The following is a 25120-nucleotide window of genomic DNA, read 5'->3' as shown; positions in this document are numbered from 1 at the left end:
ATTAAGAATGAACACATAAACAGACTACATTAAATTTCTGAGTGGGTCCCATTTCCAAAGCTGTTCTTGCTTTTGTAGTAACCTTGTTGTTGTTGTTGTTTTTAAGATTTTTATTTATTTATTTATTTTTAGAGAGGGAAGGGAGGGAGAAAGAGAGAGAAAAACATCAATGTGCGGTTGCTGGGGGTCATGGCCTGCAACCCAGACATGTGCCCTGACTGGGAATAGAACCTGCAATGCTTTGGTTCACAGCGTAACTTTGTTTTTTGATGATTTAAGTAACCCAGGACTATTCTTGTAATATTTGGGGAAGTTAAAATTACAGTCAACTCCACAGGGACAGAAAGGCATGGTGACCGCCAGGGCCAGGAGAGGAGGCACGTGGAAGTCAGAAGAGGCTGTTCAGAAGGCACAGCGTTTCAGGTTGGCAGAACAGGAAAGCTCTGGAGAGGGTTGCACCACAGTGTGAGTGTGCTTAATTAACAATGCTGAACTATACACACACACACGCATGCACCCTCCCGTAATGCCGCCATCAACACATCACTGCCTCCTCTCTACCCTTCACTCTCATCTAAACATACAGACATGCACATGGAGTTAGTGGGGAGAGGGTACAGATTTTTATCGGTGTCTCCAGAACAGCTGTCCCCATTCACAGTGTCACAAGGAAGGGGAGAACCCACCCCACTGCGCCCCCGCCACAAGCAGGGATCTGTCACCCTCCTGTCACTACAATGCACTCTGGGTCAGTGACCTTCGTTTCCAACTGCCTGGTCATGTTCCACCCACCCTTCTTTCGGGATTTTAGTGGGGTTTTCCCAAGTGATGGACTCTTCTGGCTTTCTAAATTTTTTATTATTTATCTATGCAAGTTTTCATTGTTCAATCATCCCTCTCTTCCTCTTGCATTGCCTTTATGCTTTGTAAGCCCTTCCTGGCCCACAGATCAGAAAAATATTCATTCAACTTGTTTTTTTGGTTTAATTTTCAAATTCATCTAGAATTCAATCTGCTCTATATATGAGTCAAGATTTCAAAGTCAGCCCTGACCAGTGGTGTACCTCAGTGGGTTGGGCATTGTCCTGCAAAGCAAGGGGTCGCCAGCTCGAGTCCTGGTCAGAGCACCTGCCTGGGCTAGAGGCCAGGTCCCTGGTTGGGGACATGTGAGAGGCAACCAGTTGATGTTTCCCCCGCACACTGATGTTTCTCTCCCTCTTTTTCCTTCCCTTCCCCTCTCTCTAAAAATAAATAAAATCTTTAAAACAATAAAAGTAAAATTTAAAAAGTGGTATCAAAGTCACTTCCCCACCTCCTATCCAGGTAACTTAAGCCAGCTGCTGAAATGCAGGCGTCGTTGGCATCTCGTTCCCCTCAGGAACAGCACACACTCTGACCTGAAAGGCTCCAGTTCCCGAGCCACCTCATGGAAGAAGACTCAGCAACAACCCCACGAGACATCCCACAGCCCCTCGGCATGTGGAGGCAGAAGCAGTGAGGACGGCGGGTGGTGACTCTCCTTCCCCCTCCGACCTTCCCAGCCACACAGGACGAGGAGCACCTCTCCCTCCCACTGCCCCTAACCCCGCCACCAACAGGAAGGTTTTCCACCTTGGAAAATGCCTGTTAACAGACTAAAGCATCTGTGAGCATAATTTCCCCTGTCCGTTATTTTCTTTTTTATAATATTTACATAGCTAAAGGAAAGTAATTAAAATTTTTAAACTGGTATGACTATGGGTAACAGGTTTAAGCCACCTTAAGGCTCTGTCAGACTTTTTACAAGTGTCCCGATGAGAATACCAAGGGTAAGAGCATACACTGCAATATTATAAACAGCTGGAAAGAAAAGGTGTTTTCAATGCTGACAATAAATTGGACCATGAAAACTCAACTCAAGTTAGAATATTCATCTAAATAAACACTTAGGTAAATACATTATTTACAAAATATATTTAAATATATTATTTAATTTTTTTTGGACAAAAAAGACAAGCTTCATTCAGAGAGTTGACAAAAGTTGAAAGGTTTCACATATAGGTCAAGAATGGGCAAGTTGGCTTAGCAGCGGCCATTCAGAGCCCAGCACTGGACCATCACCAGTCCACTACAACGAGGGCTTCTGGGAACTTTCTCCTCATACAGCGGCCAGGACAGATTTCAAAGACCAGCTTGCCAAATGTACTTTCCAAACGCACTACAATACTTTGCTTAAGAACTCTTCAAATATACAAAGAATTCCTGACATAACTACTTTCCAAAACACAGTAAAAACACAGGCAGCAGCACACGTGACAACACTGGAACACACCCTCCACCACACAGTCATACCTCCATTTCTTCTGACTCGGCCTTATTTTCTGCTGGCATCTGCTGCGGCTGCTCTTCGACATGCGGTTCCTCTTGGTCCACTTGCATCTTCTGGAAAACAGGTCACAGTAGTTCATACTCGCGAACAACTAAGTGATCTCTGTGACACTCGGGCAAGATGACACGGTATCAAGTCCCCTCTGAGTGACCAGCCCTCAGAAGACCGAGACTCCACTCCAGCCAGGACACACGTCACCTACAACACAGACTGCTCTGCTCCCAGCTCTCAGCACCGCACCTGCCCACCGGAGGGAAGGCCAGGCCTGCTCTGCCCTCCCGTGCACAAGAGCAGCTGTGGAACTGTTCTACGAGCCACAAAGTGCTCAGCACACAGAAGGGTAAGATTCAACACAACACAATGGGAAGACAGCATGAGTTTCTACAAGCTTCCTTCATGAGCTAATTTCTCTCAAAAGCCTTCGCTTTTTCAAGAAGTTTTTTTTTCTTTTAATCAGCCTTTTCATCCTCAAAGTGCAACCACTGCATATATTAGGGCAAGTGAACACCTTGAGAATTCCGTTACAAGATGAACGATTAACCATAATAAAAAAAAAGGGACAACTTTTGTGAAGGCCCCGACTAAGCATCTTTCAATGCCCACAGCACCCGAGAATGACCTCGGGGGGCTTTAAAACTACTGACCCTGGGCCCTGGCACACCCAGGTGAGCTCAGACAAACCTCTGGGGACAAGACCCCAACATCTGCAGCTCAATAAAACCTTGACTGTAATGCACAATAAGGACGAGACAATGCACGATTCCAGCAAACGAATGTCAAATATATTCTACTTGAGAAGAGTAATCAACTGATGAGGCTCATGGCATTCTTCAATAATCAGAACAAATCGCAAACTCAAACTGACAAGGGCACAGGCTGAAGAAAGGAGCCGGTCAGTTACACTTTTCTTTTTTTTTCTCTCTTTTCTTCTGTGCCACTGAGTGACAGCTGCCACTGGCACAGTCCCAGGACAAGGATGCACCCAAGGGTTTTTCTTTCAGCACCAGCTACCAAATCCTGGCCCCACTGCCCAGGGGAGGACCTGTGAAAGTGCTGTAAGTGACACTTCTGTATGAATTCTGTGCAGACTTGCTGCTAGTTCACCTCTGCTGAGCGAAGGGGACACACGCAGACCCACGCTCAGCAGCTCAGTCACAATGCCCCACCCCCCCACCCCGTCACTCAGTCTATTTGCTGGAACCTCTGGCCCATCATAAATGGTCAAAATGTCCAAATTACCTCTTCCTCCTTTGCATTCTGATCAGTTTCCATTGGCTCCTCGTTTTCCTCAAACTTGTGCACTTCCACCAGGGATGCACTGGACACACTGAAAATGCCATGGACATTGACTCGAACCTTGACTTTGACTTTTGAGCTGGAGCCATCGGACTGAGGAGTGACTTTCTGAACGGAAAACTGAGCTGTGGACATACAAGCCAAAGGAGAACAGATAGAGTGAAGAGGAATTCAAACAGGAACGTGCACCCCCAAGGCCAGGTTGTATCCACTTCTCAGGAACAGGACATCTCAGAGAAACGAAGTGGGTGCTCAGAGTTGCACCACATCACCATGTTTCCTTCTCTTTCATGTACAGTCCAACTCTTCCCTTGTCCCAATCCAGGACTCAAGCATCTCTAAGCTCTCCAAACATTTCTCTGCCTCCAGCCCCTATTCTGACCCACCTTTTTATGCTACTGCCAGACAAACTCGGAGAACAATTCTGACACATTGTCCTCTACTAAAAAACCCCTAGTGATTCCAAAGTGCTTCCTTCTGTGGTTTATCAAGAACTTGTTGTTTCTAGATTAAGTTACCAAACCAACAATTTGCTTGTGTTCTTTAACTCACAACTCTGCAAAGTATGAATTATCATCTTTATTTATTTTACAAATGAGAAAAATAGTAGGTTAGCTTTCCACAGCCTCCAAGAGCCATTCAGGACAGTCCTAACCCTTCACCCAGGTCTGTAATTATCATGTAATTCATAGTTTCTCTCTCCTCAACTACTCCCAGATTATGAATTTCTAGAAGTCTATGAAGACTAAACAATATGGCCGGTGATACTGGTCTCTCAATTTCCTAGTAACTTTCTATGCTCATCTCTTAACTCCATATCAGGGTCAAAGAACTGAGTTTCTTCAGCTCCTTTCAACATCAAGCACCACGTCACACACAAGGTACAATGATAACACACATCAGCCAGGAACATGCTCCTACGGTAGGAGATCCAACCAAAGAAGGGCCACCTTACTGGTTCCGACCCTGGCAGAAAGGTTACAGAGGGCATTTTGTGATCTGAAATACCCAAATTTCATAACTGTGCTTGCTGTGCACTTCCCAGTGCGGAGGGGGGCGAGGGGGGGCAGGGAGAGGGAGAGAGGGAGAGAGAATTTAGTCCCCAACCCATCGCTCACCTATAGCAGGGTCTGGATAGGGCAGATCCTGAGGACAGCTGTAATAGGCCTCAAGAGTGAAAGGCTCCTTTCTATAAAACGTGAGTACTTTAGAGAATGGAGCAGAGTGATTTTTTGAAAAGACTTCACAGTCACTGAATGGAGAAAAAAAGACAAAAACAACTTTAGGATATTCCTAACACTTGTGCCCATGTTCTCTAGTTTTGTAATTATTGTATACTTTTATTCTTCTCAACTGGCCTCATTTCTAGCCCCTATTCTATTTATGAACACCACCTCCAATATCCATTTTAAAACAAAAGTTTCAGAGAACAAACAAGTTTCGAAGAACAAAAAATACACACACATTATGTGTGTCAGTTTTTCGAAGAGAAATATACTTTAATCAGCACAAAAAGGCAGCAATTATTTCCACATGATCAAATATAAAAAAATAAAGACATATATGTATTCTGATGACTAAAATAAGTAATCGCTTTGATTCACACACTGTAACAAAATGTTACAGATTTGGAGAAGTTGAAATGGAATGCATTATTTTACTCAGACTTAATATTGAATTTAACTTTAAGCACAAAAATAATTAATAAATGCTATTACCTTGACCCTTCTTCAGCTGGAGAATTCCATCTCAGAGATATTGGATATGGTACTACGTCAGTGATAGAAAATTCTCTGACTTTGAAAGCAGGCGATAAGATTGCACACTAGAATAATAATTTTTTAAAATTTCCATTTGACAAATATAAACATTATGAACTAATATCACAAGATATTAAAAAAAAGACCAGAAAACCATCATCAATGGTTCTTAAATATTTACATTAATAATTTAATAGAGTCTGAATAAGCAGTTTTATAAACTTCTAACACTTGTCAGATTACCAGTGGTCTAGCTGTTCCTTACCGTTTTTCCATTAACATCATTTATTTAATTGACGTACAATGCTACTTCATATGTAAACAATAGATAACATGTCAAGCCCAACAGTATTCCAGGCTTACCTATGTTTCTAGTAAGTTGATACATCTTCTTACATGTTATAGAGTTCAAATCTTTCCATGCTACAGAGTCCTAGTCTATTTATGACCACCACCTCTGATGCCCATTGTAAAACAGAAGTTTCAGACTGTTCCACCCCGAGGTCACCCCACGCTACCCTCAGGTTATTGATTGGAGAGAGAAAACCACTGCTAAACTGCTACCACACCCTGGAGGCGGCCTCCAAAGGAAGCAGGGAGACCCACCTGCAGCGCACAGCCTCGAGTGACGGCTTCGTCAGCATTCAAAGTTGTGCTGAGCTCTTTACCGAAGAATTTGCTGATCTTCTCTTTTACCGCGGGGATTCGAGTTGCACCGCCAACTATCTCCACTGCATAAATATCTTCTTTCTTTAACTCTGTTTTAAAGCAATTAGATGTTTAGATTTAAAGAATCTTTAAGTTAGTTATTTTACAGTGAAATAAAAAGTGAGACAGCATCTTATCACGACAAAACTCAGACGTATAACAAAACCCACTCCTTCACCCCCTCCACAAGAGCCGGCACACAATGCGTGCTCACACACAGGTGCACAGCACCTGGAAACACGTGGGTGTTTTGATCTCAAAAATACGGGGGCAGGGTGGCACAGAAATAGTGGGATTTAGGAGCTGAGAGCCAGGAATACTCAATACCCTACAATCGCTGAAGGAGTGCCCCACAGAGATGTGTTACAACATGAATAGTTAAGCTAGCCGTAAGGACGATAAGGCAGCCTTGAAATACTGGATCGCCCCTGATGTGACATGGGGGAGAAAAAGAGGTGCTGCAGCATTCCACCCAGAGTACACACACAGTCCAATCACAGCACACGTACGACCCCCTCACCAAGGCTCTGCTGTCACCCACACAGCAACTCTGAACACCACCTGAGTTTCTGGCCACAGTTCATGTAACAAACACTGACGACTGTTGAGAAGGGCTATACAGAACAGCAGGCGGACACAGTGTGGGAGACCACGCCCACCTGCCGTAGGTGACTACGGAGCCAAACCTGCCAGCCGACAGTACTTTTCAGCCCTTGGAAACAGCTAGCAGCCAAGATAACGGTGGGCTCTACGTGAAAGTCTGTCATTCAATTTGGGAAAATTAGTAATCTATTCGTAAAGCACACTTCCACCTTTTAGCCCAAGATAAGAAAGCACCCTGTGGAAGTAAATATGTGGCCATCACACCCTCCCTCTGCTCTGTCTTTGGCAAACGAAGACTCACTGACAGAAGAGCCCCGAGGCTGCCGCGGCAGCACCACAGAGGCAGTTGTCACCAACAGGAAAGAACTGAAGGGTTTACGGCCAGTTCCAAGTCTGAGGCAGGTTTCCTGGGGAACCGTTAGACTTCCCTGGACACTATTATCAAAAGGCTGCTTGGGGGAAATGGGAGTTCCAGAGGAAACATATAAAGAAGCCTAATACAGCACTAAAGTCATCTACACAATGAAAATTTGTGTAGCTGAAAAAAGTAACAAAGAATATTTGCAAAGAGTGGGAGACATACAAATAATTCAATCACAAGAACACTTACTGGCTTGTTCCAAAACACTACGAAGTGGCGGCTCCACTCTGGCTAAGAGATCATCACACATCTCCAGAAATTTGCCTCTATAAAGTAAACAACAGGTCAAATCACACACTCCACTTACGAGGAATAGACACACAGCTATGAACAAGAAGACATAACAACAAGCATTGGCAAAGAGTAGAGAAACTGGATCCCTCACACATTTCTGGTAGGAATATAAAGTGATACACCCACTTTGGAAAACAGTTTGGCAGTTCTTCAAAATGTTAAACATAGGATTCCCTATGACCCAGTAATTCTACTCTGAGTATATAATAAAATAAATTAAAAACATATGACCACACAAAAATCTGCACATGAATGTATGTTCATAGTAGCATTATTCATAAACAGCCAAAAAAGTAAGTATATCAAGTATACTCACAGCAAGAGAAAGAAATGAATACAAGAAAAGGGACTAACACATGTCAGAACACAGATGAACTTGGCAAACATTGGACTAGGTAAAAGAAACCAATCAGAAAAATCCACATTATATGACTCCATTTACATGAAAAGTTCAGGACAGATAAATTCAGAAAGAGAGTAGATTTATGGCTACCTAGGGCTAGGGGGAGAAAGAAGAGATGGAGAAAGAAGAGATGGAGAAAGACAGCTAATAGCTACAGTTCTTTTTTTTCCTTTTCCTTTGTTTTTTAATTTAATATATTTTATTTTGTAGATCAGTTTTAGGTTTACAGGGAAATAAACAAGAAGTATAGAGCATTCCCATATGCCCCTCGACCCCTCACAGTTCCCCTACTGACACCCTGCATGAGTGTGACCCACCGCTACCAACTAGTGAGCCAATACTGCTGCGTGATGGTGCGCCTTAGGGTTCTACGGGTTTTGACAAGAGTATAATAATAAGCACCCAGCATTACAGTATCATACAGAGTAACACCACTGTCCTAAAAATTAGGGGAGCTCCATTCATTCATCTGCCCCCCGCCAGAACCCTTGCCAACCACCCACACCTTTCTCCTGTCTCCAGTCTTGACTTTTCCAGAAAGTCATATAGTTGAACCATACAGGATTTATTTAGCCTTTTCAAATTGGCTCCTTTTACTTAGAAATATGCATTTAAGGTTCCTGCCTGTCTGTTCAAGGTTTTATAGCTCATTTAGGAGTTCTTTATGAGGCAGTTAATATATTCTAAAACTGGGCCGTGGTGACGGCTGCACAGTTCTGTGCATACACTAAAACCCACTAAAATAATACATTTTAAAAGAGTTACTTTTATTAATTACACCTCAACAAAAAAAAATTATAGAGATGCAGAAAATACCCATCAGAATGGCAAAAATTCAGGACCACTAATACAGTATCAGTGAGGATGTGCAGCCAACACAAACTCCTATGCGCTGGCAGTCATTTAAATGACAGTTGTATTACTAATAGCAAGCGATTCCTCATAAAGCTAAGCACAGAATTACCAGAGGACTCAGCAACTCCACTCCTAAGTGTATATCCAGAAGAACTGAAGGCAAAATAGTCAAATACTTGTTTGTGCCTCATTCACAACAGACAAAAGGTGAAACCACCACCAGTGCCCATCACTGGTCAATGGAGAAACGAAAGAGCACCATAAAAAGCTGCCATAAGAAGCGATGAAGTGCTGACCCGTGCTACAGGGAACTTAGAAAACATTATGTTAAGTGAAATAAGCTGGACACAAAAAGAAGCCAACACAAACGGGGAGGGGGACAAAAGGTAGGTTTACAGGTGAGTACACAAAACACAGAGCTCGTTACTGCATTATTATTATTATTATATCATTTTCCACACAAACAGCTGTAAACCTACTTTTGCCCACCTCTGCCTTGCATGACTTCAATTACGTGAAATGTCCAGAAGAGGAAAACCCAGAAATAAAAGCAGACTGGCGTGGCCAGGGGCAGCGGTAAGAGAAATGGGAAATGACTCCTTACTGGGTACAAGGATTTCTTTAGAGGTGGTGCAAACGGTTTGTCACTAGGCCGGCACAACACCACGGATGAACTGAATGACACTAAGTTGTGCATTCTAAAGTGGTGTAAGAATTTCACCTCACTTTTTAAAAAAAGTTAATTAGAAGAAATACTGTAATATCGGAAATAAATCATCTGGTTTCATTAGTTAAAAAGACAACAAGAGCACCAGTGAGCATTAACAATGATGAGAAGGCTCCAGGGTAGGGTAGTGGGGGCAAGGTGGGGAGCGGAATGGCTATGCCTGGACCTGGACCCTGACCACGCAGCAGGTGCAATACAACTACTTTTCTTCTCCAGTGGCGCACAAGCTACTTAGTGGTTTCCAACTTTTAAAAGTGTAACAAATATCTGCTTAGCTCTCATAGTTACATAACAGTCCACTTACAATTTCTGAAACAACACAGTATGGCCCCCACACCCCAGCCCCACTCCCAACACACATAAAACTGCTACTTGATACAAATGAAAACAATCACGTTCAAGCACAGGGGAAAAGCAACTACAAATCTTTTTACTAGGCACAATAATCTAACTCTAGCACATCAGGGGCAATTTAAATCCCACCTCAATTTTTTAAGGCCCCATTTCCCCAAATAAGCGTCAGTCTTGCCTGAACTCTCCAATACAGTCAGCATCCTAGAGAACGTCTCAGTCTTGCTACCCAAGCAACCCAACAGTCCCAGTCCCGAGGACAGCCCTGAAACCCAGTCACCCAGAATTCCTGTCACACTATACAAGAGCTGCTGTCCCAAGTGACCCTGAACTGTCCCAAAACACCAATTTCAGAATCGATGATTAAATCAAATTCAGCACAATTCTGCATTACAGCACTCTGCCTTGATTTTATGAAAACTGGTAATCATGTATAATTCATGCACGTGTAAAGAACTACTTCCTGCAATATTCCATTACTCAGAACTATTAGAATAACCAAACCCAACCTTCACATACAAAGCAGGATCCTGAATGGCCTCTAATTTTTACCTATAGAACTGAAGTGATACAATAACCATGATGATTTCAACAATTAGCTAATTAAGGCTAACAAAAGTAGAGAAAAATTACAGTTCAGCATAACGTCAAAATATTAATATCATTACCTATTCATAGTTCCTGACACGTCGACATCATTCATAAAACACTCAATGCTCAAAGGGAGGTCGGACGCATTTGCGCTCATCAATTTCTTGAGCTTCTCACACTCCTGAGACAGTCGCAACAATGCACGGATTTTGGACTTTATGTCTAGTTTGTACTTCTTTCCGAATTCTTCACAGAAGTGATTTACTAACACCTCATCAAATTTCCTGCCTCCCAGAGTTGTATCAAATGCAGTGGCGAGAACCTTGGAATAAAGATGATAATTAATTAAAAAATAAGGCAATTTTAAATGTTATTATGGTATGAATTTAACAGGTAAACTGTATTAATGGGGAACGTTAAGGCTAAAACAGGGCTATGAGTGCGTGTCACTTAGCACTGTGGCGAGAGACACTGTAACCCCCAGTTCACAGATGATGCTACAAACCCAGAAAGACCAGATAACCTGCAGGCCACACAGGTAACAAGTGGTGGACGTGGACTTCAAAACACAATCTCATTATTTTCAATGCCCACGCCCCTCCACTATACCAACAGCAATTACATAACCCAGGACCAAAAACACTAACATGCCACATACACAGTTCTAGTCCTCTTGCTGTCACAAAAACTGAGAACACCAAAGGCTTAGTTCTGTACAGTTTACCACCCAAAAGGATGCTAGAGCCCTAACTGCCAGCAATTTATTTCTACTGAACACAGGAGTCTCATTAGCTTGGGTGGGTTACCCATCCCCCAGATCCCTAGCAAATTAGAAGGGAATGAGATCTAACACTCAGTAATTTACAAGACAGGTTAAGTAAGCGATGACATCCTTATGAGGGAATAAACAGCCTCTTCGAGGAATGTTAAACATCATGGGAAAATTTCCTACATATGTTAATGAAGAGAAAGAAAAACAAGACACAGAACTGAAACAGTGTGATTCCAATTTTGTCTTAGATTGAAACACACTAAACTGTTAAGACTTTGAGCATTTTTTTTTTATTTAAATTTGTTTTAAATCCTCCCTGGAGGATTTGTTTGACTTTAGAGAGACAGGGAAAGAGAAAAACGTCGACTGGCTGCCGCCCACCCATGCCCCCACAGGGGTTGAACCCACAACCTTGCTGTGTACAGGATAAGGTTCCAACAGCTGAGTCACACAGCCAGAACTTGAGTGTTTTTTTTCTTTACACATAAATGTTTTCCAGGTTTGGAGAAGCTTTTATAGTTAAGTATTTTTATAACTAAACTTTAATTGTAATTGGAAAACTGACGAGTTGACACAGAGCAGTGAAAGACAATATGGGAAAAAAGAGCAGATGACCACTAACGCACATCACTTTGTCCCAAAGCCGAAGCTAAATATAACCATTATCTTCTGTTTAAAATGTTGAAGTATAGAATTTTAGAAATAATTCTACTAGTAATCCAAGTAAAGTTTAAACACCGATAATTACAATTTGATTCGGCATTTGTATCCATTAAAATCGCCAACTTCTTATTTCCCAACTATCCCAAAGGTTTGCTTTAATTTTATTAAAAAAAAAAAAAAAAAAAAAAAAAAACACACGACCCTAGCCCTGACTGGTGTGGCTCAGTAGGTTGGGCTTTGTCCCACAAGCCAAAGGTCACTTGGATTCCTGGCCAGGGCACATGCCTGGATTGTGGGGCAGGTTCCCCAGTGTGGGGTGTACGAGAGGCAACCAAACATCAATGTTTCTCTCCCTCTCTTTCTCCCTCCCTTCTGCTCTATGTAAAAATAAATATTTTTTTTAAAAAAGATTTTATATCCACCTGGCTGGCGTAGCTCAGTGGATTGAGCATGGGCTACGAACCAAAGTGTCACAGGTTCGATTCCCAGTCAGGGTGCATGCCTGGGTTGCAGGCCATGACCCCTAGCAACCGCACATTGATGTTTCTCTCTCTCTCTCTCCCTCCCTACCCTCTCTAAAAAATAAAAACTAAAAAAAAAATTTTTTTAAAAAGATTTTATATCCCACTGCGGAACTAATATAGGTAGCAGTAAATTTAACTGTGATTGTAATCATCTTCTGGTCCTTCCTCATCTTTAACACTGCTAGATTTCTCTGTATACAAAACTGTCTTCTCCAGAGGTCTATGCTTCCCAGAAATCTACAGTATCACTCCTAGTCTGGTTTCTTTGAGCCACCAAGTTCTAGTCCCTCCACTCTTTTCCCAGACCATGCAAAACCTTAAGAGCAAATAGAGAATACCTTCATCATAATCTCCTCAATCCTCAGTGTAAAACACCAAGGGACTACACACTAAAGAATCCTCCTAATAAGCCTGCAAGTAAGCCTTATTTTCTCTCATTACAGATAAGAAAAATAAGGCTCAGCAATTGCAGGTGCTTTTTCCCCACACCATGCCAGCTCTTAATTACTCCAGGCTCGCAACTCCCACCCCGCCCCATATCCCTAGCTTCTAGTTCAGATGGCTCACAGCGAGTTTTCATCAGTGCAACAACATCCTTCAACCATGTATCTAAATTGTCTCTCACAAGTTCCTAATTACCATACACTTATAGTCTTCCAGAAAAAAAAAAAATACTTACTTTAAGCTTTCCTCTATTAAATGCACATACAGAAACTTGATAAGAAGAATGCCCCATGTCTACAAAAACTACATTTCTTGGTTTCTCTTCTAATGCAGGGAGATCTTGCTTATAGATTCCATACGCAAGAGCAACTACATAAGAAAAAAATAAATAAATTCAACATATTATTGTCTAAGAGTAAACTTAAAATTTAAGTAGAAACATCTTGTATATATTGAATGGAGCTGCATCATATGCCGTTCTACAAAGAAATCCTTTACAAGCTTTATGCAGTAATTCATGAAAAACATTAACTTCAAAGAATTAAAGACTGCCATTCATTAGAGTTCCTTAATGTCTCCAAACCCAATTCCCAATTCCCATGACTTTGGCAACTGTTACCAAACCCCTTCCCCACTTCCCCTGACATATCCTGTAGGATTTCTTCTACCCTTGTGCCCCCTCAACCTTCCCACACTATCCTGTCCCTGAGAAGCGGCTTCCCGTTCCTCCGACTCCGCCAGTCCAACCATCGCAGAACAGGCCAACATTTAAGTCTGAGCACTGCTACGATCAAACAACAAATGTATCCCTTTCCAAACAACCCCGTGATTAAATACCCAGCGGGTGCTACAAAGATACAGAAAAAGTACTGGTCAGATGAATTCTTTGTAAGTGACAGTCACCAAAAATACTGTGACACATAGGTGGTAAGTGCTCCAAGCCAAATAAACAAGAAAGCCTAGGATTTTAAGGTTTCACAACCTTCATGATTAACGCATCAAAACTTCAGTTAAGGCTCCTCTTACCTGCAGTTGTGTCATTCATCAATCGCAGGCAGTTGAGACCAGCGATCTGTGTTGCATCCATCACCGACCGTCTTTCTGCGTCAGTATAGAAACCAGGAACCTACAAAAGAATTGAAGGTTTACTGTATTATGGAGATCCCTCATTTAAGACGCACCTGCCAGGGATAAATAAATGAAGTCTGGAAACGCCCTCAAACCCCTACAGCAATGTATGCCGCACGTGATCGAGGGAGCACTTCAGACCCGTGAGGAAAAGGGAGGACACGCAAGTAATACTGGGAGAAACGGACAGACAGCCACACAGAAAATAAAGCTGCATCCCTACTGCAAGCCTTATACCAAAATATAGGTCAAATCAAAGACTTAAATGTTAAAAAAAAAATAAAAATCAAGAGCACCAGAATTAAAGGAATTTTACCCTGAGTAGGAAAGGATTTTCTAAATATAACACAAAACCTACAAGAAAAAAAATTTTGACTCATAGAAAATTCTAATGACCAAATGGGAAAAATAGTTGCAGCTCATATCATAAAAGTGCAAAGAACTAATCTAATACATGAAGAACTACAGATCAAAATGAAAATCATAAACTCAAAATGAGCAAAGAACAGGAACATTTCACAAAGAGGGCAATACAAAATGGCTTTTCAAGTTTAAAATGTTCATCTCCACCTAAAGAGTAAAATATTAAAATCACATACACTTTGATACCATCCATTATTCACCTACTTAGAATTAGTTAAGACACCAATGAACTGTGCTAGTGAGGCTGTGGTCAGATAAGCCCGCTCTACATTTCAAGTGGATGTGTGAACTAGCACAAATTCTTTGAAGGACAATAGCTGTTAAAATTACAAATACAGCCCTGACCGGTGTGGCTCAGCTGGTCACCATCCTACAATGCAAAAGGTCACTGGTTCGATTCCCAGTCAGGGCACATGCCTGGGATGTGGGCCTAGTCCCCAATTAGGGAGCATACAAGAGGCAACCAATCAATGTGCTTGCACACTGATGTTTCCTCTGCACCCCTCTTCCCCTCTAAAAATAAGATCCTTTTTTGGAATTACAAATACAGAAGTCCTCCTAAGTGGGTATGTTCCAAGAGCTCCCATGGATACCTAAAGCTAAGGATAGTATTAAACTCTAATATACTATATTTTTTCTATACATATGTACCTCTAATATACTGTATTTTTCTATACATACATACCTGTGATAAAGTTTATAAACTAGGTACAGTAAGAGATTAACAGCACCTAATAATAAAATAGAACAATCACACAATATACTATAATAAAGAGTTAAGTGAATATGGTCTCTCTCTCAAAATATCTTTTTAAAAAAAGGTAAATAATGCCTTTTTAAAAAGATTTTAATTATTTATTTTTAGGGAGTGAAGGGAGAAATAGAGGGAGAGAAACATCAATGTGTGGTCGCCGTACCGCCTACTGGGGACCTGGCCCACAACCCAGGCATATGCCCTGACTGGGAATCAAACCAGCAGCCTTTCGGTTTGCAGAATGATGTTCAATCCACTAGGCCACACAAATCAGGGTTCTCTGAAAGTATCTTACAGTACTGTACACGTATCATGGATACGCTAGACAAAGGGATGATTCACAATCCAGGCAGGACAGAGACAGCAAAGCAGGACTCACAACAGCATGCAACTTATATAACTTCAAAATCATTTATTTCTGGAACTTTCCATTTAACATATCCCTGCATGTTAACTGAAAGCCATGGAAAGCGAAACCGCGAATAAAGGGGAGACTATTGCACACACACCTCTTGTCCCAGCAACTGCACTTCTAAAAATTTAGCCTATAAATCCCACAAACTTACAAGAGTGAAATAGTATTTGTTGAGGTTTACTCATTGCAGCATTCTTCACAATAAAAAAAGCAACAGATGTCTAACGAAAAGAGACCGGTTAAGTACATACCACATAAACTGGAGTACCCCACAGCCACTGAAAAGAATGAGGCACTTCCTTACTGCTACAGACCAAGTAGAAGACAAACTGTCCAAAATTTGTTAACAGAAAGATCAAAGTAAAAAGGACCTGCCCATATGTGCTCCATTGCATAACCCCCGGGAAGGTCTGTAACAGAGCGGTGGCAATGGTAACCCCGGAAGGAAAACCTCCGTGCTAGGCAGTGAGGTGCTGAAGCTTCCCTTACACCCTCCTTTCTACACAACTGAATTTTGAACAGTGGCTATTATCGGCTTTCTAAAGCAAAATTAAGTTTATGTTTAACAATAATCAATTTCTGTGTGAAGCAAACACACCCGGGCTCCATTTCCACAGCAGTCAGACGGGCCATCGGCACCAGGAGCCATAGGTGCTGGAGTGCGCATCCTCAGACAAGTCTAATGACCAGAACGGTTTTCTGAGTTAGTAAGAGATTTCCCCTAATGTTGAGAGCGGCTTGCTGTGCCTGCACTGTCTCTACAACTTAGTCTATGCGGAATATGTACTTTCCTTCCAGAAGTCTGTAATTTTGGCGCATGCTAGGCAAAGGGTACCTACATAACTAAACCCCAGGAGAAACCCTGGACTCTCAGGCTACAGACAGAACAGAACTTCCCTGGTGCATGACATTTTCACGTACGTTGTCACAACTTGTGGTTGGGAGTATTAAGCACAGCCAGCTCGACTTCATTAAAGGAGACTCCTGGAGGCTTGCGCCCCGTTTCCTCCAAACACTGACCACATGCCCTTCCCTTGTTGACTTTGCTTCATGTCCTTTCGCTGTCATCAACCTTGGCCGTCAGCACAGCTACATGCCGAGTCCTATGAATCCTCCTAGCAAACCACCGGAACTGAGGGTGGTCTTGAGGACCCCCAACATGTGACTTAACACACCACCTTCAAACTTGTTCAAAAGCTGACAAAGCCACTTAGGCAGTCCATCCTTTTACATAAACTTTACTTCTACAATGAGCATAATTAGGATTGATGTCAAAGGCACCACATGGGGAAGTGAGGACCAATGACAGACCAACGGAGGGCACAGGAAAGACAGAAGCATCTACAAAACAGTGTCTGTATGGAATAGTGTCTGTACAGAAGTAGCATCTTTACTCTCTGCACCCCCAGACTGTGGCCCAACAGCCACAATCCAGTCCCTCCTGACAAACGTCGGCCCTCCTTTGCTAGATGGGCAAGAACTAAGGAAAGGGCCAGACAACAGACTGTGGGGTGAAGAAGCCACCAAACACAGTCCCTGTTTTGCCAACCATTGCACCAAAACAAGAGACCACAGAGACAAAATGTAAGACAGCTGCAGAATGACAAGGTTCGGTGACAAAGCCAACAGGGCTGCCCAAGTTCCAACAGCTGCGAGGGACTCCCTCACACCACAAGCACAAAGCTACCAACAGCCAGGCTTCCACCTGATGAGGGGTATGGACAAGATAAAGTCGAGCCCTGCCTTGCCTTCAGTGCCAGAAACAGTGACAGCAAAGACACAGAGACAGGAATGGAGGAAGAGTGCGTTAATTATTGCGAGTAGTCACCTAATTTAACAAAGGAGTGGCTAGCAGAGACCAGCCGCAGGACTAGAAGAAATCCAGGAAGAAGTGGGCCCTGAGGTGGGCCTTTGAACAGGAAGAAAAACAGAGGCCTGAGCAAAATCTAGGGGCCAGAAAATAAAATTCAAGAAAACGAAAACTAGTTTGATAATAATCATACAACCTAAAGCAAAAACAGTAATTTGCAGTTAAAATGCAAATGCTTCCTCACATAACCCCAGTAGTGAGCGGGGCCCGCACTCACCGAGACCACACAGTCCACAACAGGCTTTTTGAGGACGCTCTCTGCTGTCTCCTTCAGTTTGGACAGGAGCATAGCGGTCACCTGCTCCGTGGTAAAACTCCGCTCTTCCTCCATGTATCTCACCTGCAATAAAGTAACAAAAGGATCTCGGCTTACAATTGTTCATGTCCTAAGTCTAAAATCCTCACATCATCAATGGAACACTATCTCAAGAAGGATGAGAAGAAAGCTGGTTTTGAAAGCAAAAGTAACATGAAGGTCACTTTTAGCTTTACAACACGCACCTGATAGTGGAAGATAAGGACCGCTGTGTAAACAGTGCCGTGACCACCAGTAACCCTGAAACAACCTACCTGCGCAGACATGCACTGATGGAGCTCACCGTGAGCCACTTCACCCCTGTTAAGAGGGATGGTGGTGAAACTATTTTAGCGCCTGACACAGACTATTTGTGTTTTACTTTGTTTACTGTGCTGTGTTATCATTGTCCCAGTTAAGATCCAGTCTAACCTGAGGGCATGGTCTTAGTCAGACTCATTCACTGCTGTAGCCCCCCCGCACCTGACAGACCTGACAGCACAAATACTTGGTGGATTAAAGAATAAAGAACAAATCTTCCAACTATCCTGCCCTGGATAAAAGTCTTCAAGTTTGACAAGAGCTGCAAAACTTTAAATGCTGAAAGGTTACTACCTAGGATAAGCCCCATTCCACATACACCCAGTCCCCAACAACAATCCAGACCAGAAAATGTCACTCTCTCCTTTTATGTACTGTTCTGGCTCAGCCTAAAAGCTACCAGCTCCTCACCTCCTCACTCCCCAGCCCAATCACAATGCGTTCTGGTTCACAACGTACCAGTTTCTCACTTTACTGCATGATAAAAATGGGAAAATACCCTCTCAATGAGTTTCACATCCCTGCTATTTGTCTAATCTTCGTCAACCCCTCTGCCCTTGTACTTGGCTACACTTAACGCCCAGGTCTTCTCCCTGGTCTCTCGCTCCTTTTCTTGCAATGCTTAGGACTAAATCGGCCGATGTCTGTCCTATTTCTTTCTCAACTACGAGCGTTGCCCCTCATTTCCTCAGCTCCCCTTTCCTTCTTTCCTCCTCTGCACTCCAGCTTTACCCCTCACTAGGTCATTCACACTGTTCCAACACTACTGCCACAGGTGTCCTCAGTAAGTAAGCCCAGAGATCATCCTTCAGTTATCAGAATTCTTCACTTCTAAAATCAACCGAATCCTGGGCTACAATGGTACAACTGATTACCTTTTTCTCCCAATTCCCATCATCTCTTGGATTTGAGCCTGTTACCATAGTCTTATTTCTCCAGTCAGAATGTCTAAAACACCAAATCTACTCTCTCTAAACTCACCTGCCTGGAAAGTTCAACCACCCTCCTGGATTCTTAGAGCCTCTGCAGGCTAGAGAGGCAGTGGCATGCACATGCCCAACCCCGGGTCTCTCACCTCCTTTGTCTGATCCGTTCACTGCATGCTTCACAAATAGACTCTTCTAGGTGTCCCAGAGATATCAAAGACTCAGCTCCCCTTTCCTCCCCTTCAAGAGTATAACTACCTATCTGCCTAGTGACCTAAAAACACTGATTTCTTTGCCTGACTTCTACAAGTCACACCCTAAAATCACACAGCAAACAAGACAAGCAGCAACGGCAGCATTAGCTTCATCACTACTTATCCATCCAAGCCGTATTAACAATGCTACCTATGGTTCTCGATCAAAATCCAAATCACTAAAAAAAATGCCAACTGGACTCTACTAGCAAGAGCTTTTCCTAAGCATTTATAAGCATTTTCATTCCAACAGGAAATCAGAACTGTATTGATATACACCGGTCCAATAAAAATAAAATGCTGTTTTGATCATAAGGCATTATCTTGAGACCTTACCTTTAAACCTGTTAATCCAGTAGGTAACTGCACGATATCATATGCAAGGCCAGACCTTTCTGCCTCCACAAACGGGTCAGAGAATGCCCGGCCATGGAATCTTTTGAACCCCTGGACTGTGTTCTTCGCATTGGAAATGATCTACGAGAAAGGATATCAGAGTCAGAGTAGAAAGACTGACAGCAATTAAAAGAGGGGGAAAAAAATTCAACAGCACCCGATTGAATTAACATCATTTTAATGCTACAAAGTTTCCTTCTGAGTTCCAGTTTCCTTCCACACTAAGCCTTTCAGAGTGACACCTGTGAGCAGCACGTGAGGCGAGGCTCAAGGGGTGATGGCCTCGAACAGGTAACGGAGACCACAGCCCCATGTGTCCTGCTTCTCCACAGACAAGTTGTGATACCTGTAAGAGTATTTTCTGTCTTAAACTTCTCATAAACATTTAGACATAATTCTTAGCCTTTAAAAATTCCCATAGTTTGTGATTCAATCTTCCCAGGCATCGGTTTGGAAGTTTGTGTCAATTCACAAACTCCAGTCAAAGAAACCTACCATAAAGGACAAACAGATGGCACCACGCACACAAAGATGAGCACAAAATGATACTGACAGAGTGCTGTTCACAATGCCAGGAAACTGGAGACAGCCTGAGTGTGCACAGGTAAACTCAGCACGGTGCAGCCACATGGGGCGAGATTATTTTAGGAGCCTGAAAGATGAGTACCTATACACTATGACCTCACTTTTGTAGAAGAGGAAATATTTATATGCTTAGAAAGAGTACAATAGGTTAACATTAAGATTCAAACTCACTTTTGTATAATGGTAGTACAATAAAACTTCCAAATGCCCTATCATATTATATCTGTATTTTTTAATTTCTTTCAATAAAGTATTATAATTTATGGAAAAAACAGTGGCAAAGACATTCAAAAAATTCCAGAATGAACTTGTTTTAAGATTCACAGGCTCCTCCTCCTGGTGCAGGAGTGCAGTGTGCCAAGCCCCAAGGAAAAGCTGCAGAGCTCCTCTGCACCAAGCATGTCAAAGGCACACAGAGAAGCCTTTTGAAAACAGCGAGGCCTCCCCAGCCAGGCCCTGCTTCAGCAAGCAGCCAAGAAGAAACTCAGTAGCACAATGACCCTGTCGACCTAGACTCAGCAGCCAGTGCAGTACAGTAACTATTCTCAACGATGACAGCAAATTTAAAACCAGGAAGAATTCACTGAAATTTCAGAAGGAAAGGCATTTCAATACAGCTGTGTATTTGCTATCTACTGCCTCCTAGATTGTAAAACACCCAGTTTTATTAATAATCAACTGGCCAAGCATCACTTTCTTGGGCTTATGAATTTTAGGCCCTTCCCAGTCCAGAAAAAGAGACAAGTATTCATTCTATACTTTGTTCCAGATTGAACCATAAAAAGGTCAAGCACGCAACTCCTCAATTTCACAGTAACCTCAGACACTCAGAATAACAGAACTCTTGGGATTCTGCTGCTTTGGTTACTCAGAAACCAGCAGATATGTCAGACTCCTAGTTTGCAGAGTAAACTAACGATAAGTTAATGTGCTTCTAGTGTTTTCCTTCCTTGAGAACCTTGATTGACAAGATCAAATCTAGAGACAACACTGACCTTTAATATTAGTAAGCAGAAAAGCCCATGCCTTGGCTGGTGTGGCTCAGTGGATTGAGCGCCAGCCTTCAAACCAAAGGGCTGCTGGTTCGATTCCCAGTCAGGGCACATGCCCAGTCAGGGTTGCAGGCCAGGTCCCTGGTAGGGGGCACCCAAGAGGCAACCACACATTGATGTTTTTCTCTCCCCCTCTTTCTCCTTCCCTTCCCCTCTCTAAAAATAAATAAATAAAACCTTAAAAAAAAAAAAAAAGAAAGAAAGAAAGCCCTAAGAGAAGTCTTTAGGGGCATTTAAAATATGTACTTCCTAGTAGTTTGTATTAAACAGATTACACCATTCACGCTTTTCACACAACCACCCATGAGCAGGGATCAGGTCTGTCTCTCAGCTGCATGGCCAAGGCCTACCAGTGCTGGGCACACAAGGGGCACTCAAACAGTTGAACAGAGGTCGGACAAACCGGAAAAATAGGTCGTTTTAGGGAAAAACAAAACCACCTACCTGGCTTTTAGCTGCTGCTCCAATTGAACGATTCTTAGGACCAAAAGAAATGCAGGCCCTAGAAAATATAACAAACATTTTACAATATAACCTTATTCCAACTTTATACCCCAAACCACACCAGGCAAGATTTCTCAGTCTTCACAAAAAAGCCATGTATTTTAGCAACACAAAGTCAGTCTCTAATTTTAACCTTTACATTGAGTAAAACTGTCCATGGGAGCCCAGGCTTTAGATGTTCAAGTTTTATGTGCTAACCGTCTGTCTAAAATACTGCAGAGAGACAGGCTGGCCAGTCTCCACTACCCTCTAATTCTTCAAGTCTGGTGTTCAGAATCCCAACATAAAATAATGTTCCCTCATCAATTCATCAATTAAATGTTCTTTTCTAAAATAGCTTACAACTGCACCAAGAGAACAGTCTATAAACCCCGAAAACTACTCCTGTCCTACTGCATATAAAAAGTAAATTTTCTAGAACTAGCTTCTGAGGACTCATTTTCTGACAAGGAACTTCATTCCCACTTCTGAACACATCTTTCCAAATCACCGATTCATATACTGCCTGCTGGGCTGACCTATTTGCTGCTTCTTTCAGAAAGCAAAACTAAAACCAGGTTCAAGGTACGACCACTTTAAAATACTGTGCTTAATTTAAGCTTAAAGTCATATCCACGTTGACGCCCCAATGCCTCACCCTACAATCTTCAGTCTAATTAATCCCTCTGGAACCTTGCCCATGTTACCTTTACCCTCACACATCTGTCACCTCCCTTCCCAAATAGTTGCTTTCTCTCAAGCTTCAATAAGATCAAATTCACCCAAAAGACAAAGCTCTTCCCTGAGTCCACTTCCCCCTCAAGCTAGTAAAGCCCTCTTCCTCATGCTTTAATCATAAATTCTGCATAGATTGTTTATGGGTAGTATCTCATTCGATCCTCATAATCACCCTGTCTTACCCCCATTTGATAGGAAGCTGAGACCAAAAAGGTATTAAGAAAATTTACCTAGGGTCACGTAATCTGAAAGCAAGAAAGTCAGATCATTTCTTCAAACTTTAAGTTCTAGCTTTGACCTTGACCTTCTCTATCCTACCCAGAACCATAGTTCTTTCCACTTTATAGCAGACTAAGAAACAGGGCTCTGGAGCCACACTGCCTTGGTCCAAATCAGACTACATTAGATGACCTATTAATTGAGTCAAACTGGACTAAAGTTTACTAGCCCCATGTACACTAACAGAATGCTGGGCCTCTCTGCACCTCCACGGCCCTTTGCACCCACTGGGGTAAGAACCCCTGTGAGCCAGTCTCTCCGAGCAGTTTGCAGGCAGTTAGCTGTGCCCTGACTGTGGTTTAGCTTGAGATCTCATTAGCCTTCCTGCAAATATGCCAATCACTAAACTGCTTCAGAATGTTCTGAGTACGGCTTAAATCTCTCAGGCTTAAATCTCTCCGTCAGTGCTTTTAGGAAATTGCCCAAGGCAATCTTACCCACTCCATTCACTCCACTAAGTCTATCCATTGGTAAAACTACCAGATCTATGGGGGCACAAAGGGGAGAAATGTGGGACAACTATAACAGCATAATCAACAAATTATAAAAATTAAAAAATAAAAACTACCAGATCTGCTTTTCTAAGGTATGTACCACCAATACCTCCATCTGCATAACTAGCAGGTAATATTAATTACGTTCCTTGTTTTCTGCAGCCCTTTTTCAAAACCTACATCTCAAAACAATTACTAGGTCTAAGAATAAAAAACATGCTCCTAACTTTTTTGTATGTCCTGTTAAAGGGTTAATTTCCTACTCTGTCTAGATAACTCTAGAAGCAAGAGCTTCTAATTACCTTCCCAAGAAAACCAATTACCAACAAATAGAGCCCAGATTCCTCACTGCCCCAACCCCATCCCCACCTTACAGCCGCCCCTCATGCACACAGTGACCCAACCCGAGCTCAACAGTCTTCCAACCTTCCTGCTTCACTCACACCACTTCTGCCACCTGAAAATGCTCCGGTCCCTAATGAATACCAGTGTTCTCCAGAAATATCACCCACTTGTCTGTGAAGCTTTCCCAATCCCCCCTCAAGTAAAAAGTAATCATTCCTACTTCTTAAAATCGGTTGGGCTTTGGGCAACTCGCATGTAGAGTATTTCCACTGTCACAGAATATACTGTACAGAGCTGCTCTAAGTAGTATTTTCCTTGAAATCAATTAACATTTTTACTCACTTTTAAAATCCACATCTGCCTTAACAGTAACAGGCAGTGTTTCATACATCTTGAAAAGCTAAATTAAAGTTTGTATCAATTCAAATTTTTCATGCTTTTTTTGGTCTGTGTACACACATACAACAAACAGGTCCCAACTCCTTACAAAGCAATCAAATGTCACTAACGGAACATCGATCTTCACCCCGTAGCACAGCAGCAACCCCTCAAACAAGGTATGTAACTTGCAAAATACAGAGCAAGTCCACATTTTCTTATCGTATCATAAGAAATTATCAATACAGTATCACTTCACAATATTTACATTCTGAAAAAGTTCTATAACAATGAGCCCACTACTGCACCAAAGAGACCCTTTGGAGTGGGGGAGAACTAGAGAAATCCTTGGCTTTTCCACTCTGCCGTCAACCTGACTGACCCGAACACACACAGTGAGAAGAGCCAAGGCCCTACAATCACACAGTCAGGGTCTGACCACATTCCTTCTCTGTCTTCCTAGCTGTGCGATCTCTCTGGTGCTTAATTTCTCTTGCAATTCAACTGTTCATCTATAAATTGGAACAATTACAGCACCACCCTCAACTGATTACTATAAAGATTAAATTTTGTTCATCCACTTTTAAAGTGCTCATAAGAAATAAAACATAGCTAAAATATAGCTCTTACTCTAGCTCCAATGAAGCCCTGGTCCCAGTTTCATACAAAAACAAGCCAACCAGTTTGCTCTGTAAATTCTGCTTCATACCCTGGCTGGTGTGGCAGAGTGGATTAAGCACCTGCCTGTGAACTAAAACACTGCTGTTTCGATTCCCAGTCAGGACACATGCCTGGGTTATAGGCCAAGTCCCCAGCTGACGGCATGATGTATCTCTTGTACATCAATGTTTCTCTCCCTCTCTTTCGCCCTCCCTTCCCATCTCTCTAAAAGTAAATAAAATATATTAATTAATTAATTAATTCTGCTTCACTTTCTCAAACCACCCAATAAATTTAGTCAGCCATCCTAAAATCACCTACCCCCAGAAAGGTAAAGAAATTTATTATTAATTTATGTCCCTGGCATTAATTAATCTCTTAAGTTTTTGCAAAGTATTCTGGCAATCTGTACTGAAACTCTAAGCATATATATATCTTTACCCTAGCAATTTCACATCTGGAAATCCATCCAACAAAAATAAAAGCATTAACATGTAAACATAAATATAAAAAACTACTTGCTGAAGAACTATTTGTAATAACA

General features: G+C 42.2%; 1 protein-coding gene and 1 non-coding gene across 2 annotated transcripts in view; both read right to left on the bottom strand.

The window, feature by feature from the left end:
- HSPA4 (heat shock protein family A (Hsp70) member 4) overlaps window positions 1–25120 on the bottom strand; it is a 40098-nt gene that overhangs the window by 7072 nt on the left and 7906 nt on the right. Inside the window, exons 2-13 of the mRNA XM_028527527.2 lie at window positions 21644–21701; window positions 19503–19643; window positions 17588–17710; window positions 13807–13906; window positions 13016–13149; window positions 10455–10699; window positions 7346–7422; window positions 6031–6182; window positions 5383–5489; window positions 4783–4916; window positions 3608–3789; window positions 2332–2421 (exon numbers count right to left, since the gene is read on the bottom strand). Of these exons, the coding sequence (XP_028383328.1) occupies window positions 2332–2421; window positions 3608–3789; window positions 4783–4916; window positions 5383–5489; window positions 6031–6182; window positions 7346–7422; window positions 10455–10699; window positions 13016–13149; window positions 13807–13906; window positions 17588–17710; window positions 19503–19643; window positions 21644–21701 (1543 nt within the window). The remainder of the gene's footprint in view (window positions 1–2331; window positions 2422–3607; window positions 3790–4782; window positions 4917–5382; window positions 5490–6030; window positions 6183–7345; window positions 7423–10454; window positions 10700–13015; window positions 13150–13806; window positions 13907–17587; window positions 17711–19502; window positions 19644–21643; window positions 21702–25120) is intronic.
- LOC114510482 lies at window positions 3296–3425 on the bottom strand. The gene has a single exon (XR_003685660.1). It is a non-coding gene; the product is annotated as a small nucleolar RNA SNORA30/SNORA37 family (small nucleolar RNA).

The sequence above is a fragment of the Phyllostomus discolor genome, chromosome 13 (assembly GCF_004126475.2).
Source record: "Phyllostomus discolor isolate MPI-MPIP mPhyDis1 chromosome 13, mPhyDis1.pri.v3, whole genome shotgun sequence".
NCBI lineage: Eukaryota > Metazoa > Chordata > Mammalia > Chiroptera > Phyllostomidae > Phyllostomus > Phyllostomus discolor.
The sequence above is the reverse complement of the archived record's forward strand: the minus strand, read 5'-3'. Positions and strand labels throughout refer to the sequence as shown.